The sequence below is a fragment of the Somniosus microcephalus genome, chromosome 22 (assembly GCF_052327205.1).
Source record: "Somniosus microcephalus isolate GS21.2 chromosome 22, FLI_Smic_1.0, whole genome shotgun sequence".
NCBI lineage: Eukaryota > Metazoa > Chordata > Chondrichthyes > Squaliformes > Somniosidae > Somniosus > Somniosus microcephalus.
Window position 1 is genome coordinate 42,625,407 of NC_141008.1, and position 19,914 is coordinate 42,645,320.

Here is a 19,914-nt window from a genome sequence, read left to right on the forward strand (position 1 = left end):
CTGAGGGAGTGCTGCACTGTCGGAGGTGCCGTCTTTTGGATGAGACGCGAAACCGAGGCCCCGTCTGCTCGCTTGGGTGGACGTAAAAGACCTAATGGCACTATTTCGAAGAAGAGCAGACGGACTCATCCCAGGTGTCCTGGCCAATATTTATCCCTCAATCAACATCACCTTGTCTGGTCAATATCACATTGTTGTTTGTGGGGAGCTCGCTGTGTGCAGTGTGCAGATTGGCTGCTGCGTTTCCCACATTAAAACACTTCAAAAAAAAAAGTACTTCATTGGCTTTAAAGCGCTCTTGGGACGTCCGGTGGTTGTGAAAGGCGCTGTGGAAATGCAAGTTCCTTTTCTCAAGTTGTCAATGATGTGAAAAGTGACCAGCGCGGCGTGACGTAATCCGAAAACGTCATCCATCAACACGTCACCGTATGGCTCTGTGCGTGCTGACGTCACGCCTCCCATACGCGGCGCGCGGGTGAGCGGTTGGTGTTTGGCGAAGTGGAGTAGGCCCGCGGCTGAGGAGAGGAGAGGAGAGGAGCAGAGCAGAGCAGAGGGCGGGTCGTTTCAGGGATAGAGAGAGAGGCTCGGCGGCCGATCCAGGTGAGGACTGGACACCCACCCGCTTCCCGGGGAGGGCCTGTGTATTGGTTTTTAAAAAGGCGGCGGTGTTGGGCTCATTGTTAGACCGAGCTAAGCCGTGTGAGGCGGTTGGGAGTCGGGCACCGACACCGGCCTCTTTAACATTGTCTGCACTGCTGCCTGCATCGGGAGCGCTCAGGGCCTGGCAGCCATCAATGTTTGTTTTTCCTGTCGGCGTCTCTGGGGAAAGAGGGAGGGAGGGCGCGGCGCAAGATACAATCCCGTCTCTAGCCTTGGGCGGGTGTATACCGTGAGCTGGGCGGTTGCAGCTCACGCCTCTTATCTTCCCAGAACATGTTTGCAAACGAATGGGGGGGAAAAAAGGTTTGAGAAATGCAGTGGCCCAGTTTTGTAATTCGTGTTTTAAGTGTACCATTGTTTCCCCTTGCGCCAAGTGTCAACCCGTGGCTCAGTCGGTCGCACTCCGTCTCTTAGAGGGTCAGAGGTTCAAGTCTCACTCCAACACAGACTGAATCCAGTGCAGGACTGGGGGGATGAGACATTGAACTGAAGCCCTGTCCCACCTTCTCCGGTGGACACAAACATCCCATGGTACTATTTTGATGAAGGACAGAGGCGTTCTTCTGGTGTCCTGGCCAACATTTAACCAACATCACTAAAACATGATCTCATTGTCATACTCACATTGGCCGCTGCATTTCCCTACATTACAACAACAGTGACTGCACTTCAAAAAGTAGGCTGAGTCACTCTGGAATGTCCTGCAGTCACGAAAGGCGCTTTATAAATGCATGCACTTTTTTTCTTCCACTTGAGATGAAAATAATGTACAGAATTCATGGCTCTAATTCCTCCCCAGCAAACCAAAAAAGTTTGGCTGAAACATTGTGGAGTACTTTGAGATGTTTCTGTAAAGTGTTGTAATGTGCTGAACAATCAGTGTCTCTTGCTTCCCCCTTCCATTGGGAACATGGGAACAGCAATAGGCCATTTAGCTCCTCGAGCCTGTTGCGCCATTCAATAAGAATAAGGGACATTCCCAATTAAGAAATATAGTAAAGTATCTGGCCCATGCTTTCAATTTTTCTGTTTGGAATTTGTTCTGTTGCTGCCAACTTAATTTCTACTGTTAGATGTATTTTTTTAGGTTATGACACATGATTAGGGTGTCAGCTGACAGGAAGAATGCCTTGCTGATTAAACACAACACTTAGTTACTGGGTTCTACGTCTGTGTGCGTATTACATTAGTTGCCTTCTTAAAGGAGAGGGAAAGTGTGTGGATGTACACTTTTTTTTATTCAGCAATTCCACTTTTTTTTACTTGGAAGAAATTATACGTGTATGATAGAGGTGGGTTTTAAGGAGGGAGAAGTGGAGGGATTTAGTGAGGGAATTTCAGAGCGGGGCCTAGGTGGCTAAAGTTGGGCTGCCAATGGGGAGTGATTGGGATAGGATAATTCACAAGAGGCCAGAAGGCTGGAAGAGGTTATGGAGCTAGGGAGGGATGAGGCTGTTGAGGGATTTAAAGAACAAGAATTTTAAATTTGAGGCTTCACCGGATCTGCCAAGCCACTGTGGTTCAGCAAGGATATGAGTGATGGGCAAATGGAGCGAGCAGCAGAGCTTTTGATAATCTGGAGTTTATAGAGGATGGGAGGCCAGTAAGGCGAATAATTAAGTTTGCAGGTGACAAAGCAAATATGAGCATTTCAGCAGAGGACTGAGGAAAAAGTAGATGTAGATGATAACGAGGTGGAAGAAGGCAGTCTTTGTGATGGAGTAGATATGGGAGTAATAAGCAATGCATTATCCTGAATCAGTAATCGATAAACACCTTGCACCCATTGTGTTGGGAAGTCCCTGGATGGTGATTGGCATAGACCATCCTCTGGGAATTTTTTTTAAAAAGGGGACAGACACTCAGTCAGGTCAGTTAGTCAGGTTAATAAAGGGACAGACACAGTCAGGTCAGTTAGTCAGGTTAATAAAGGGGCAGGCACAGTCAGGTCAGTTAGTCAGGTTAATAAAGGGGCAGGCACAGTCAGGTCAGTTAGTCAGGTTAATAAATAGAAAGTGTCAGGGGTAGGCTTGGGTTTAGCATGCAGGAGGGTAGTAAGAAGTTATTTTGTTGAAGTCAAGGAAGATGATCAAAGGATGTGGGAAGTGAAACATGTGCATTTTTCTGTATTATGTGAAGACAAGTTATACTAATTGATGAATTAAGTGAGTCTGAGCATAACCATTGCTCTGTATGTTTGCTTGCAGTGTGTATAATAAAGCAGTTTAATAATTCATATATGGCCTTGTCTTACCAAGTGTTTTCTTGGTTTGTCTTTGAAAAAGATTGAAACGGTACACATAAATAACACTAGAATGTATCCTGCTTACGAGGCGAGGCTAGCCTATGTCAATGAACCAGTCAGGATATCCACAGCAGGGCCATGGCCTTGATTTTCAGAAGAGGGGGGGGAATAAGAAGGGAAAAAGCTGGCTGGTTGTTCATTTCCTTAGTTCTCTAAATAGCTATGAAAGGGGCAACATTTTAGGACTTGTTTTAAGTACTGCTCTTATTTAACAACCCAGAGAGTTTGGCATATGTTTAATTTAAAAAAAAAATCATCTGGTAATGCGCATATCTAGGCTTGTACATGCATATATTAATGGTACTGAAGATCTTTATCTGGTTGGTTGTTTTTGTCCCGGTATCTTAAAAAAAAACTCCCAAAAAATGATTCAGCAAATGCACTGAATGAGAACTGCTACTTATTCATATTGAAAGAACAAAAATAATCTTTAAAGCACACATGGGTGTGTAAGAAACAACCAAGAAAGGAAGCTGTTTGTGAACTGCTGCATGTGAGGTTAATATCTGAACTGGGAGAACTTTGGGGCTGAATGTTAAGGGTGATGCTCATGGATGTTCATTTAATATAGTTTTACTTGCAAACCTGTTTGCAACATTATATGTAAAAGAAACTAAATGTTATGAGAAATATTCCAGACAAAAGTAAATTGTACATGCATACACGTGAATACAATAGAATATAGATTATATTTGAAGCTAGTTGCACTTAAAATGTTTCACTTGCTTCAAGTGCCAGATCATCTGGCCACTGGTATTTCCATTTCTAATTAATAAAACATAAATATATTCCAGCACTGACTCCATATAATACACAAGCCAGAAGAGAAGGTATTGGCTAGACTCCAGCTGGATTACTATGTACAGTGTTGATCATCTTACCATAGGAAGGATGTTGATGCCTTTTGAGATGGGTCAAAGTAGGGCAGCAAAGATGGTACCAAGTCTCTGAAATATAATTAAGAGATTCACTAAAATGATGCCATGGATGAGAGGCTTTAGTTATGATAGTGTAGAGAAACTGGGGCCCTTTTGACTAGAACAAAGGTTAGAAGGAGATCTGATTGAGGTACTCAAAATTGAGGATTTTCGATTGGGTAAATTGGTGAGTCAGTAACCAGAGAGCATAAACTTAAGATAAAAGATTGAAGGGTGAAGTTCAGTTGATTCTACTAACCTTCCTAATTTGGTTTCATGTGCAAATTTAACCAATTTTCATTGAGTTTCCGAATCCAAGTTACTGATGCAAATTACAACAACAACTCGTATTTATATAGCGCCTTTAATGTAGTAAAACATCCCAAGGCACTTCACAGGAGTATTATAAGACAAAAAAATTGACAGTAGTTGTCCCAACGCTGAGACACCCCACGCAGTACATCCCCACACCCCCAGTCAAACATTCCCCCTCTAACCAGTATCTGTTGTTTTCTACCTTTTCAACCCGTTTCCTATCCATACCCACATTTTGCCCTAAACCCCACAGCTTTGAGTTTAATTAGTGAGCTTTATTAGATGCAGTTTGGATATCTAAGTACACAATGTCGTAGGGCTTGCCATAGTTGACTTGGGTTGTCACTTCCTCAAAGAAATCAAGGATTGGTCATGCAAGATCTTCCCTGTCTAAAACCATTTTGACTGCTGTTCATTAGGTAATCTGCACATTTAGACGATAACTGATTGCATTATTTTCCATGGAAGTTATGAGCTCCCCGAAGGACACTGGTTCCAAATGATTCGAGGTTGACCTGTATTGGGGACAGTGATTTAACTTCATTCAGCACAAGCAAGACTTAATACATTACAGTATTCGAGCAGCAGATTACAGAGTATAATTAAGACTTATATTACCACTTATATTCTGGATAGAAGCCGCAACCATGAGTAGGCTGCACCCTGTGTCTCTTGTCTCTCTCTTTCTCTCCGTCTCCCTGATTCGTCCTGTAATCATCTTCTCCTGAAATCTTCTACAATTTGTGGCTGTTAAGACCCCCTTACACTCATTCAAAACCTATAGAGGTGCCATTACACTACTCAGTGTATTCTGTAGTCTACCAAATAGTGGGAAAGATATGGAGGAGCACATTTGCATAGAAATTACAGAGGTGTGCAAGAACTATAGAGTAGTAATAATGGGGGACTTCAACTATCCTAATATAGACTGGGTTTGTAATAGTGTTAAGGGCAGAGAAGGGGAAGAATTTCTGAAGATGTGTTCAGGAGAACTTTCTTGATCCGTATGTTTCCAGCCTGACGAGGGAGGAGGCATTGCTGGATCTGGTTATGGGGAATGAGGTAGGGCAAGTGTCAGTAGGTGAACATTTAGGGAACAGTGATCATAGTATCATAAGGTTTAGATTAGCTATGGAAAAGGACAGGGAGCAATCTCGAGTAAAAATGTTTAACTGGGGGAAGGACAATTTCAGTGGGATGAGAATGGATCTGGCCCGGGTAAACTGGAATCAAAGATTGACAGGCAAAACTGTAATGGAACAATGGGCTGCCTTTAAAGAAGAAATAGTTCAGGTACGGTTGAGGTACATTCCCACTAGGGGGAAAGGCAGGGCAACTAAAGTCAGAGCTCCCTGGATGACGAAAGAGATAGAGTAAGATGAAGCAGAAAAAGAGCGTGTATGACAGATGTCAGGTTGCAAATACATCTGAGAATTGGGCTATACAGTATATAGAAAGGTCAGAGGAGAAGTGAAAAAGAAAATAAGAGGGACAAAGAGGGTATGAGAATAAAATGGCAGCCAACATAAAAGGTAATTCAAAAGTCTTCTACAGGCAGATAAACAATAAAAGGGCAGTAAGAGAAGGAGTGGGGCTGATTAGGGACCAAAAAGGAGACTATGCACGGAGGCAGAGGGTATGGCTGAGGTACTAAATGAGTACTTTGTATCTGTCTTCACCAAGGAAGAGGATGCTGCCATATACATAGTAATGGAGGAGGTAGTGGAGATACTTGATAGGATAAAAATTGATAAAGAGGAGGTATTAGAAAGACTGGCTGTACTTAAAGTAGATAAGTCACCAGGAGTGGATGGGATACATCCTAGGATGCCAAAGGAATTGAGGGCAGAAATTGCAGAGGTACTGGCCATAATATTCCAATTCTCCTTAGAATTGGGGGTGGTGCCAGAGAACTGGAGAATTGCAAATGTTACACCATTGTTCAAAAAGGGTGTAAAGATAAACCCAGCAACTACAGGCCAGTCAGTTTGACCTCAGTAGTGGGGAAGCTTTTAGAAACAGTAATCAGGGATAAAATTAACAGTCACTTGTGCAAGTGTGGATTAGTTAAGGAAAGCCAGTACAGATTTGTTAAAGGCAAATCGTGTTTAACTAACTTGATTGAGTTCTCTGATGAGCTAACAGAGGGGTTGATGAGGGATTTCCAAAAGGTGTTCGACAAAGTGCCGCACAATAGGCTTGCCAGCAGAAGTTGCAGCCCATGGAATAAAAGGGACAGTGGCAGCATGGATATGAAATTGGCTAAGTGATAGGAAACAGAGTAGTGGTGAACAGTTGTTTCTCGGACTGGAGGAAGGTATACAGTGGTGTTCTCCAGGGGTCGGTTCTAGGACCACTGCTTTTCTTGATATATATTAATGACTTGGACGTGGATGTACAGGACACAATTTCAAAATTTGCAGATGACGCAAAACTTGGAAGTATAATGGAGAGTGATAGACTTCAGGAAGACATAGACAGGCTGGTGAAATGGGCGGACACGTAGCGGATGAAATTTAATGCAGAAAAGTGCGAAGTGATACATTTTGGTAGAAAGAATGAGGAGAGGACATATAAACTAAATGGTACAATCCCAAAGGGAGTGCACGAACAGAGAGACCTGGGGGTATGTGTGCACAAATTGTTGAAGGTGGCAGGGTAGGTTGAGAAAGCAGTTAAAAAGGCTTATGGAATCCTGGGCTTCATGAATAGAGGTATAGAGTACAAAAGTGTGGAAATTATGATGAACCTGTATAAAACACTGGTTTGGCTCCAACTGGAGTACTGTGTCCAATTTTGGCACCACACTTTAGGAAGGATGTGAAGGCCTCATGGTGCAGAAAAGATTTATGAGAATGATTCCAGGGATGAGGAACTTCAGTTATGAGGATAAACTGGAGAAGCTGGGGTTGTTCTCCTTGGGCAGAGAAGATTGAGAGAAGATTTGATAGAGGTGTTCAAAATCATGGGTCTGGACAGAGCAGATAGAGGGAAACTGTTCCCATTGGCAGAACGGCCGAGAACCAGAGGACACAGATTTAAGGTGATTGGCAAAAGAACCAAAGGTGACGTAAGAAAAAACTTTTTTACGCAGCGACTGGTTAAGATCTGGAATGCAGTGCCAGAAAGGATGGTGGAGGCAGATTCAATCACTGCTTTCAAAAGGGAGTTGGATAAGTATCAGAAGGAAAGAAATTTGCAGGGCTATGGAGAAAGGGCAGGGGAGTGGGACTAGCTGAAGTACTTTTACAGAGAGCCGAATGGCCTGCTTCTGTGCTGTAACCATTCTATGATTCTAAAGGGTTACATCATATATAAGTCATATATAATTCAGGTTATCATTGCATACAGTTGATTACAGACTTGTATTTAATTCTTGCACAATTCTAAATCTATTACTGATGATTATATCACTAAAGATTGAAAACAAGTATTCAAAAAAAACAACTAACATGTAATTCATAACAATCTTACGGTCCCTGCCTCTTATCTCAGTCTCTGGAATTCCATTAATTCTCTCAGCTTTTCTCACAGACTGACTGTCGCTTTGCCAACAAGGCTTGTTGGTCTGCATTTTTAATATTTGGTCAAGCAGGCCTCTTCCATTTTAAAATCTAACTGGGTCTACCCAAGGTATATTACACTAGTTTAAAAGCATGATTATTCAATAATTGGCGTGCATTGACTAAGTTACATAATACAAACTTAAACCTACAACTAATATGCTTATATCATTTTGTCCATGTTAGCTAGTGGGAATCTGAAATGGAGATTTCCTCAGGATTCTTACAAAGTGAAGTAAGACTAAAGGGTATATGTTTCTTCACCCATTTTGAATATGGGCACCGCATTAGTCTGTTTTCAATCTGCTGATACTTCCCTTGTGTCCACTGACTCCATCACAATGATCATCAGTGCATATCTCCTCACTGGTGTCTGTCTTTACACTCTGGAATTAATACCACCTAACCCTGGGATTTATTTGTTTTAAGCCTTTCAGGTTATCTTCAATCTCATGTACATCAAAATTTTGAATCTGCCAGTCAATAAGTAATGTTTGGGGTTTTACATGGAACGAGGGAAATGCTACAAGATATGAGGCCCCTTCCTGTGAGCCAAGCTTCCACAACCAGATCAGCCCTAGGGTACCAGCTGAGGAAACAGATGCTACAAGGATTCCTTGCTGTTGTAACTTATTGCAGCACCTCATCCCCAGCCCTGCCAACAAGTGCCCCTCACCTTAATATACAGAGTTGTATAACTATATATGATTCGCATTGCATTTACTTGCAGTTTTTTTATATTTGTTCACGGGATGTGGGCGTTGTTGGCAAGGCCAGCGTTTATTGCATGCCCTAATTGCCCTTGAGAAGGTGGCAGTGAGCCGTGAACCTCTGCAGTCCATGTGGTGAAGGTGCTCCCACAGTGCTGTTGGGGAGGGAGTTCCAGGATTTTGACCCAGCGATATATGTTGGGACTAAACGTGCCAGAAAAAGTTAGGGCTTGTCCATTCCAGTGTAAGTACATTTTTAATGGCGTGATAAGTCTTAATTACTGCCAAACAATCTCTCTGGCACTGAAAATTAACTTTTAGAAGTGTGGCATCTCATTCCTTCAGATTTTAATTATTGTTGGAGATTTAAAAAAATTAAATTTACTTTTTAAAAAAACATTTTCTCTCTCTCATCTCTCTCTCTCAACCCTGTCTGTCTTTCCCTCTCTATTTTGCTTTCTGTACATGATTTGGCATTGAATTAACTATTCTAACTTGCACTTCCTGGTTTAGACTTTGTGGACCTCATTAACCGTTATTCAATCTGTTTGAAGAGATAAACAGTTGCTTGCTCTGTTCACACAGGTCCCAGATCCCCTGTAGAGGGCCAGCACCGCAATAGATTTCTAATCACAGCAAGTTCCAGTGCAAAAATGTATAGAAAGTCTGTGGGCAAGTGTAAATCACCACTGACAGCAAAATACAGCCATTAAAAGAACAAAAGGAGATGAAAATGATGTGAAAAATTGTAGATGCTGGAATTCAGAAATACGCAGCACTTTGTCCAAGTGGCCATTCCTCGTGTTGGCTGCAATAATGTGCATTGGTATGGGGGAATGACAGTTGAGCCTAATCTTGTCCTTTCCAGAAGGGGGGGTGAGATCATTGAATTTTTTTTTGTTGCAAGAACGTGATAACTGGATAGTGATGAAGAATGAAAACAAGGGGTACCTAATTGTTGGCCCTAAACTGCTGCCCTGGCCGAGATCAACTGCCTGTCTTGTATGTCACATTAGCTTATTAGGATGTACATTTGGCACTGGGTAATCTCGGCGTTATGATGATAGCAAAATACTGCAGATGCTGGAAATCCGAAATAACAACAGAAAATGCTGGAAAAACTCAGCAGGCCAGGCAACATCCGTAGAGAGAAATTAAGAGTCGACGTTATGATATTGGAACCACGGGAATTGCCAGTGTTCATGTCGGATGTAAAAGGTATATTGGATCATGTGGAGCATTAGCAGGCTATTTTTATCTCAGAATTTAACTTTAATCTGCTATCTGCATACATATCGTATTTCAGGGTTACTGAATTCTTGTTTATAATCTTTGACTGCAGCCTTATCCAGAAAATTAGCAACGCCCTGCTTTTATTATACAATGAACATGTTGCTTGTCCTCTAGTGCTTTAGTGTTGGCAGGTGCTGAGGTGCCTCTGGTACCATGTGGTACTGAAGTATCAATGTCCTGAGGGCAAGGGCATAAATGTCTCCTGCTGCTTTCGTAGTTCCAACCAGCATCTTGATTAAGCGATTGCCAACTAGAATAGGAACATTTAACTCCGGGGCTGTGGCTGTCCATCGATTTACTTGTGTTTTTTTTTTATAACCAGTGTTAAAAAAAATTCAGATTTTTTTTCTTGGATATTCAGTCTGGTTCAGTGGTACTAGTTGCTCCCATCAGCGGTCCCTATGCCTTGTGTTCAGGAGTGGGCCCACTATCTAATCGTATGATGTAACCCGGGGACATAAAAATAGCACCCCCCATGTGATCTGAGGGGGAGGATCCAGTTGTCGTGGTCTTTTGTGCACACCCTCGGGTCTAGTTTTACTAGTTTTACAATAAACTGCCGAGATCATTTTGACTTTCAACAGATCATTTTGACTGACTGACCCATGTGACTGTTGTCCACTTTCTGATGGACAGGATTTTTTCCCTGTTCACAGATTTTCCAGTATGACTACCAATTCAGTTACCCTTGCTCCCCGCCCCTCCAATGTGGGTCCCTCGGAACTATCTTCTGATATTCATGACTGGGACCATTTTGATATGGGGGTAATTTTAGCCTAACTGCCTGCACAGAGCGGGATTAAAACGGAGTGTACTTAAACAGAGTGTTTTATTTGGGAATTTGAAGAGTGGGACTTCGGAGAAGAGGGGGAAGGAGTTGCTGCTTTTTGCCTTCACTACTTGTAGTGCTTTGTGTTACAGGGAGATATTTAATTTCAGTACCCATAATTTAATCTAGATCCAGTAAGTAGTCAAGAAACTACACTGTAAACTAAGTTACCTAATTACAAATTTAGTAAGTGCCTGCATCTTGAGGAACTTCAGCTCAGAGTTTTTGAGCTGGAGTTTGAGATGCAGACATTGCGGGGCATCAGGAATGGGGAAGAGTTACCTGGACACTTGATCCAGGAGGCAGCCACACCCCTTAGGTTAGGTAGTGGTCAGGGACAGAAGGGTGTGTCTGCAATTCAGGCAGGTAAGGTCCAGTGCTGGAGGAACCTCAGCCTTTGCCCTTGTCCAACAGGTATGAGGTTCATGCTGCCTGTGTGGATGAGGGAAAAGCCTGCAGGATGGATGAGCAAGCTGACCATGGCACCAGGGTTAAAGACATCTCCTCGCAGCTGGAGGAGAACTTGGAGGGGGAGGATCCAGCTGTCGTGGTCCACGTAGGAACCAACGATATAGGTAGAACTAGGAATGGGGTTCTGCTGAGGGAGTTTGAGGAGCTAGGATCCAAATTAAAAAGCAGAACCTCAAAGGTAATAACCTCCTGGATTGTTACCTGAGCCACATGCAAATTGGCATAGGGACAAACAGATTAGAATGGTGTGGGAGGGAGGGGTTTTGGTTCATGGGGCACTGGCACCAGTACTGGAGAAAGAGGGAGCTGTTCCGTTGGGATGGGCTCCACTTAAACCGGGCTGGGACCAGTGTCTTGGTGAACCGAATAACTAGGGCAGTAGGTAGGGCTTTAAACTAATGAAGGGGGGTGGAAGGATTCAGGAAAGAGTAAATTTAAAAGCAGCGAGAGAAATGTCAAGGCTCTAGAGCAGAGTGGAGTTTTGGGTAAAAATAAGCAGAGTGGGTCAGGAAGGGACAGAGAGAGTAACAAAGGTAATAAGGCATCAGTGACTAAGGTGACATCAGGGAAAAAGAGAAATGTCAAAGCTAAAGACACTATATCTGAATGCGTGAAGCATTTGCAACAAAATAGATGAATTAATAGGGCAGATAGAAATTAATAGGTTTGATCTAATAGCCATTACGGAGATGTAGTTGCAATGTGGCCAAAGTTGGGAACTAAATATTCCAGGATACTTAACTTTTAGAAGAGATAGGCAAAATGGAAAAGGAGGAGGGGTCGCCCTGATAATAAAGGATGGGATAAAGACAGTAGAGAGAAAGGATCTTGGCTCCGAAAATCAAGAAATAGAATCCATTTGGGTGGAGCTAAGAAACAACAAGGGGCAGAAAACATTGGCGGGAGTTGCTTATAGGCCCCCAAACAGTAGTTGCAATGTGGGGCAGCGTATTAATCAGGAAATTAGAGGCACATGTAACAAGGGTAATACGGTAATCATGGGGGACTTTAATCTACATTTAAGCTGGGAAAACCAAATTTGCAGTAATAGTGTGGAAGACAAATTCATGGAATGTACGCAAGATAGTTTTCTAGATCAGCATGTTGAGGAACCAACTAGGGAACAGGCTATTTTAGATCTAGTATTGTGCAACGAGAAAGGGTTAATGAATAACCTTGTAGTAAAGGGGCCTTTAGGGAAGAGTGACCATAATATGATAGAATTTTATACTGAGTTTGAAAGTGATTTAGTTAAATCCGAAACTAGGGTCTTAAATCTAAACAAAGCAAACTACGTAGGTATGAGGGCCGAGTTGGCTAAGGTAGATTGGGAAACTATATTAAAAGGTATGATGGTAGAGAAGCAATGGCTAGCATTTAAAGAATTAATACATAATTTACAACAAATATACATTCCTTTAAGGCACAAAAACCCCACCGGAAAAGTGGTCCAACCATGGCTAACGAGAAGTTAAAGATAGTGTTAGATCAAAGGAAGAGACTTATAAAGTTGCCAAGTAATAAGCCTGAGGATTGGGAGGATTTTAGAATTCAGCAAAGGAGGACCAAGAAATTGATAAAGAAAGGGAAATTAGAATGAGAGTAAACTAGTACGAGACATAAAAACAGACTGTGTAAAAGCTTCTATAGGTATGTAAAAAGGAAAAGATTAGCGAAAGTAAATGTGGGTCCCTTACAGGCTGAAACAGGAGAAATTATAATAGGGAATAAGGAAATGGCAGAGAAATTAAACAAATACTTTGTGTCTGCCTTTATGGAAGAAGATGCAAAAAAACTTCCTGGAAATAGTGGAGAACCAAGGGTCTAGCAAGAATGAGGAACTGAAAGAAATTAGTATTAGTAAAAAAAAATAGTACTGGAGAAATTAATGGGACTGAAAGCCGATAAATCCCCTGGACCTGATGGCCTACATCCGAGGGTTTTGAAAGCGGTGGCTATAGAGATAGTGGATGCATTGGTTGTCATTTTCCAAAATTCCATAGATTCTAGAATAGTTCCTTCGGATTGGAAGGTAAGTAAATGTAGCCCCACTATTTAAGAAAGGAGGGAGAGAGAAAACGGGGAACTACAGACCAGTTAGCCTGACATCAGTAGTGGGGAAAATGCTAGAATCTATTATTAAGGACGTGGTAACAGGGCACTTATAGAAAATAATAATAGAATTGGGCAGAGTCAACACAGATTTATGAAAGGGAAATTGTGTTTGACGAATGGAGTTTTTTGAGGTTGCAACTAGCAGAATAGATATGGGGGGACCAGTGGATGTGGTGTATTTGGATTTTCAGAAGGCATTCGATAAGGTGCCACACAAGAGGTTATTGAACAAAATTAGGGCTCATGGGATTGGGGATAATATACTAGCGTGGATTGAAGATTGGTTAACGGACAGAAAACAAAGAGTAGGAATAAACGGGTCATTTTCAGGTTGACCGGCTGTAACTAGTGGGATACCACAAGGATCAGTGCTTGGGCCTCAGCTATTCACAATCTATATCAATGATTTGGATGAGGGGACCAAATGTAATATATCCAAGCTTGCTAATGATAAAAAGCTAGGTGGGAATATAAGTTGTGAGGAGGATGCAAAGAGGCTTCAAGGGGATATAGACAAGCTAAGTGAGTGGGCCAGAACATGGCAAATGGAGTATAATGTGGAGAAATGTGAAGTTGTCCACTTCGGTTGGAAAAATAGAAAAGCAGAGTATTTTTTAAATGGTGAGAGATTGGGAAATGTTGGTGTTCAGAGGGACCTGGATGTCCTTGTACATGAATCAATTAAAGTTAACATGCAGGTACAGCAAGCAATTAGGAAAGCAAATGTTATGTTGGCCTTTATTACAAGAGAATTTGAGTATAAGAGTAAAGACATCTTACTGCAATTATATAGGGCCCTGGTGAGACCACACCTGGGGTATTGTGTACAGTTTTGGTCTCCTTACCTAAGGAAGGATATACTTGCCATAGAGGGAGTGCAACGAAGGTTCACCAGACTGATTCCTGGGATGGGGGGATTGTCCTATGAGGAGAGATTGAGTAGACTAGGCCTATATTCTCTGGAGTTTAGAAGAATGAGAGGTGATCTCATTGAAACATACAAAATTCTTACAGGGTTTGACAGGGTAGATGCAGGGAGGATGTTTCCCCTGGCTGGAGAGTCTAGAACCAGGGGTCACAGTCTCAGAATAAGTGGTCAGTCATTTAGGACTGAGATGAGAAGTTTCTTCACTCAGAGGGTGGTGAATCTTTGGAATTTTCTACCCCAGATGGCTGTGGCGGCTCAGTCGTTGAGTATATTCAAGACAGAGATCGATAAATTTTTGGATATAAGAACATAATAAATAGGAGCAGGAATAGGGTCTTGGCCCGTCGAGCCTGCTCCGCCATTCAATAAGATCATGGCTGATCTTGAGCTCAAAGCCACGTCCCTGCCCGCTCCCCATAACCCTTCACTCCCTTATCTTGCAAAGATCTGTGTATCCACCTTAAATGTATTTAATGACCGAGCCTCCACAGCTCTCTGGGGCAGAGAATTCCACAGATTTGCAACCCTCTGAGAGAAGAAATTCCTCCTCATCTCAGTTCTAAGGGCGACCCTTTATTCTGAAATTATGCCCCCAAGTTCTAGATTTCCCCACAAGGGGAAACATCCTCTCTGCATCTACCTTGTTGAGCCCCCTCAGTATCTTATGTTTCAATAAGATCACCTTCACTTAATAAGATATTAAGGGAATTGGGATATGGGGATATTGCAGGAAAGTGGAGTTGATCTGGAAGATCAGCCGTGATCTTATTGAATGGCGGAGCAGGCTCAAGGGGCCGAATGGCCTACTCCTGCTCCTATTACTTATGTTCTCTTCCCCCCCCCCCCCCCCCAATCTTCTAGCTCATGTAGTAATTTTAAAACCGCTGCGAGCTGGATTTAAGTTAACGTTTTTAATATCTAGATTCTTTCTGTGGAAAAATGGTCAAAAATCCCAGAACTCGTCAGTCGAGCATCTGATACAGGTGGACCAGATGTACCGCTGGAGATTGTTGCTGTTATCTAAAATCTCTGCCTCCAATCTATCTCGTGGTTGTAGAACCAGATTGTGCAAAGCTGGAATTACTTCAGATATTTTGAGTGGGAAAAATTTCTCTTTCTTCCCTTCTCCATCAAATCCTTCATCAAGGAATAGGTTATGTAAGATTTTAATTCATCCTTTTTTTTTGGAAGTATCATGCCCACTTTTAGTCCCCACATCTAATGATGTGTATTGAACCTCTAGACCAGTGCAGAGGAGAAAAACAAAGAGGATACTTTTGAATCTCTTAATTATGAAGATCGATTTGGAGAGGTAACTATTCTTTTTGCAGAAATGCATGCTTGGGATATGATTGAGATTTTTATGATCGAATTGGATAAGAATTTGAAATGGAAAGTGATGGTAGAATTAGAAGGCATGCCTAATAAATATGTAGACAAAGTCAGCTTAGATGGTGGAAAATATTTATTTTCTGATAAAGTTGTTGCTCTCTGGCGCATGTTGTTGATGGATGTGGCAAGTATGGATGCTACAGCCCTTTAACCAGGGACTTGATCAGTTCCTGAAGGAAGAAGACATTGGTATGTACTTGGTGTATGGGTTCCTAAAGTTTGCTTAGTTTTGTGTCATGGGTAAACACCATCTCCTGCTTGATTACCTTATTTAATTGGGAAGACATTTCCCAGAGCTTTCCTGAAATTGACTAGTTTTTTGTTTTGTTTTGTTGCCTCTAGGTGTTGGCATTACTTGCAATTAGGGAGGGCGGTGTACAGGTTGGAGAGGGTGAGTGCATCAATGGGCCTGATGGTCTTTTGTGTGTGTGTGTGTGTGTGTCTAACTGTCGAAATCTGGCTTCAGCTTCAGTTGTGAAAGGATCATTTGAACCAAGATAACTAATGCTCAAATGGAACGGTTATCATCAGTACTGCAAGCATTCTGCTTCAGTAGATTTTGGTTGGCATATTTACAGGTCCTGAGAATCTTCCTGATTCAGTGAATTCTTCTGATTCAGAAGGGAATAGATTAGGATACGTTGCCTCTGGCTCTCAACATCCCCTGGGTGGTAGTTAACTTAAAAGTTTCTGATCATGTCTCATCCCTGAGCAAATTGGATTTATCTACCTCCATGAACTTTTATACTGCCCCACCAGTATAACTGCATCTGATACAGAGTGACCATTTTAAAGTATTTTTGGGAATTTAAACTAATCCAGATGGCCTGTTGGATTAACTTTATGTTATCAATGTTGGGGAAGATCCTGTTATTAAAGTTAATTTGATGTTGCCAGCTTGCACTGCTTGAGCAGCATAATAAAATCTTAATAGCATTGTGAAGGTTTCAATTTTGATCTTTTATAATGTCTGAAAGTCGTAGATGTGAGGCAGCTAGCATAAGAATATTAAAATGTTAATTTTTTAAAAAGTTTTCATTAAAGCACTAAGATGTTCATTTTGATAGCTGTACCCTGAATGTAATATAATTTTGTTCCTAATAAAGCTAAGAGGAGAAAAAGTTAAGTCAATGATGAGCTCTAGTTTTATCTGAACAAATTAAACTAATTTTCTAGGAAGAATGACCATATCCTGTCTAATAAACCATATTAAATTATTTTTTAAAGTGTCAACATTACAGATTATTAATTTAACATTAAAGGCATTTGAATAAATTATTTAATGGCTTCTATCAGATTTATGTAGCTGTTTTATGCACGACTGGATCACCTTTCAGGCTTTGGGGCACAGTTTTAACTTTACTGTAACCTTTTGTCTCCCAATAGAAAGATGAGCTTGAAATCGGAGCGTAGAGGAATCCATGTGGACCAGTCAGAACTGCTGTGTAAGAAGGGCTGTGGTTACTATGGAAATCCTGCTTGGCAAGGGTTTTGTTCCAAGTGCTGGAGAGAAGAGTACAGCAAAGCCAGACAGCGACAGATTCAGGAAGACTGGGAGCTTGCAGAACGGTAATGCTCATGATTTAATTATTTCATGCTTCATTGGGAATATCCTTTACATATTTTAAGACTATCAATATATAAAAATCCTTTTTAGTCAAGCAAGGCATCCTATTCTGCCCGACAAAGATGATTTTTTTCTCATCCATAATTTTCATTTTTAAAAAGAAAATCACCCCTTAAGCTGCACAACTCCTCAGTGCCCCTCCGCTCCAAAAAAAAAAAAAAATGTCTTTGTCACTATATACAAAATGTAATGTATTGGGCCATACAGAACAAGTGAGTCCTGGGTCCACAACCTGGTTTGTCCTGGGTTTTATGGATGATAATACAAATGCAGAACAAAAAGGAGTTAAGTGGATGAAATGCATTTCACATTGTGTGAAGCGCAACATGATGATAAAATTTTGGGCACCAGAACAAAAATTCTTGAGCATTATATTGGCGAGGTTTAATTTATTCAGTACGTTTTGCACCTGTACCAATGTTCCCATTCAATCCATGCAGCTGTTTCTTTGATATTGCTTTCACCTGTCTGTCATTTTAGCATTTATTTTAATCTGTGTCTCTCCTTCTCAATTGCCGGCACCCTTCTCATGCAATTCCTGAACATAACATTTTTTTCTAACGTGACTAATCTAAGCATCCTTTTTATTGAATTGAAGTGGAACTTTCTGATTAATTATTTCACCAGTTCAGCAATATGTTGAAAAGCTAGAAAAGAATTAATGCCGGTAACATCTACCTAAGCAGGTTAGTTTACCACATAAGATAACAGGCCCTCTGCAGTATGCACTGAATATTTGTTTCTGTTTTGTGTACTAATGTGAAACTATATTTTTCATCCACAGTTTACAGCGTGAAGAAGAAGCTGCTTATGCTAGCAGTCAAGGGGCTCCGTCACTCACTTTTTCTAAATTTGAGGAGAAAAAAACAAATGAGACAAAAAGAAAAGTCCAGACTGTCAAAAAGTTCTTCAGCCCATCATCCCGGGCTGCACCAAAGAAAGGTAAATACCGTGGAAATGTTTTAGCTGAACCGAACGGAATGATTTTCGATTTTCTACTTTTCAGAGAACAGATGTGTTCAACATTTTAGCCTTGAGTTTGCAATTATTCCTGATCTCAAGTACTGCTATAAAGCTCCTGTGCAGTGCAGATTTTAAAACAAAAAAGTAATTATTGTGTTGGTGTGATAGGCAGGATTCTGTGTGAAGAAAATATGAGGTCGTCATATGGATGAGAACAGTAAGAGAAACTACTCCGATTCAGTGAGAATGAGAATTGACCATTGATTTGTAGGAAAACAATGTTTACTCCCCAGCTCATCGATGTTTAATGTCATAGGAAGAGTAGTCCATTCAGCCCCTCGAGTCATTCAATTCGATAATGGCTGATCTGTACCTCAACTCCATTTACCAACATTTGTTCCATATCCCTTGGTACCCTTGCCTAACAAAACTCCATCCATCTCGGTCTTAAATTTTAATTGAGCCAGCATCCTCTTGGAGGAGCAAGTTCCAGATTTCCACTACCCTTTGTGTGAAAAAGTGGTCTTGATTTCTCCCCCCCCCCCCCCCCCCCCCAAAAATGGCTTAGATTAATTTTAAGATTAATCCATCTTGATCTGGATTCTATGTAATTAAAAACTGGTTCTTTCTTTACATCATCCATTTACAATAAATATTTTACCTTAACATTGATTCTATTTTGAGGTTTTTATTTGAACACACTTTAATTCTACACACATGCCTGCTTTGAAAACCATTCTGACAGTAATACCAAACATTTCCTTATCTTTTATCTGGTGAGTGTGTCCAGCATTTTGTTTTCGTTTCAGATTTCCAGCACCTGCAATTATTTTGCTTTGTCTATGGTCCCCACCAACAAGATTGCTACATAAAGCAGCTGTTGAACTATTTGGATCAAACCACAATTTGCATTTAGATTTAGAAGTACGCGATTCACATTGGTAGTCCAAAAATGTGAACAATTTTATTTCTTAAAATGCACGTTGCCTTTTCTTTCAGTGGATTTCCTATTTTCTTGTATCTTAATTCAATTTTTAAAAACTGGTGAAAATGAATTTAAAATGTAAAACAATTGGCTGGCATATTCCTGGAAGCTGCTCCCACTCCCCTGGCGCTACTTTGCTGGAAGTGCGGCAGAAACTCAGTTTACGTATGTAACTAGGCTTTTTATCGCACCTCCGGCAAAGTAACTCTGGTGGAGTGGGAGCAGCTCCGAGGAATTTCCCGGCCATTGTAATTTAGGAGTCTGATATTTATATTGAAGTTACATGCATCTCCGACCACCAACTTGCAATGTTACACTTTTCCCTAACCCATGCATAGACGTGTGATGGAAGCTGTTTCTAAAGGTATAATAAAATACAGCATAAACAAAGAGGAAAAGAAATCCATTACTTCATTTCATACTCTTTAGTGTTTCTTGTCACTTGACTCAGCATGAGGGTGGCTGATGGTATCTAATTTTCATTCAGTATCTTGTATTGTATGATCATGGTCTGAATAATGACATGCCTTCTGTTGTGATTTTTCTTTTTTCCATTCATGCTGTTCTCCTACTTGTTTCTTGCTTCCATTTTTTTTTGCTTCTGCATTTAGTGAATCAAGACAAAGCTCATAAGCATGGAATAGGTGGGAGGGAGTGCAATGCGGGTAACATTCTTAGGGATTTGAAGGAGATTTTTACTCCACCATGGGAACTGGCTTCTCCTACTGAAGGTAATGCAGCACAGCCACTAAGCTGTCTGCCTGTACTGACTGGTATCGTGAGTTACCTACACTTGGGTAACTGGGGTTACTTTTACTGCCCATAGTTGTTGAGCAATCAA

General features: G+C 41.2%; 1 protein-coding gene across 4 annotated transcripts in view; it reads left to right on the top strand.

Annotated features, from left to right (window-relative positions):
- The first annotated feature begins 282 nt into the window (after positions 1–282).
- Positions 283–19,914, top strand: part of rabgef1 (RAB guanine nucleotide exchange factor (GEF) 1) — a 56,090-nt gene continuing 36,458 nt past the window's right edge. Inside the window, exons 1-4 of one of the 4 annotated variants that reach the window (XM_085964519.1) lie at positions 283–600; positions 15,841–15,889; positions 16,885–17,067; positions 17,910–18,067. In XM_085964519.1, coding sequence (XP_085820645.1) covers positions 16,889–17,067; positions 17,910–18,067 — 337 coding nt within the window. In that variant the 5' untranslated portion in view covers positions 283–600; positions 15,841–15,889; positions 16,885–16,888. Of the gene's footprint in view, positions 601–15,400; positions 15,419–15,840; positions 15,890–16,884; positions 17,068–17,909; positions 18,068–19,914 lie in introns of those variants that run through there. The other 3 variants (XM_085964522.1, XM_085964521.1, XM_085964520.1) reach the window with 3 other exon arrangements.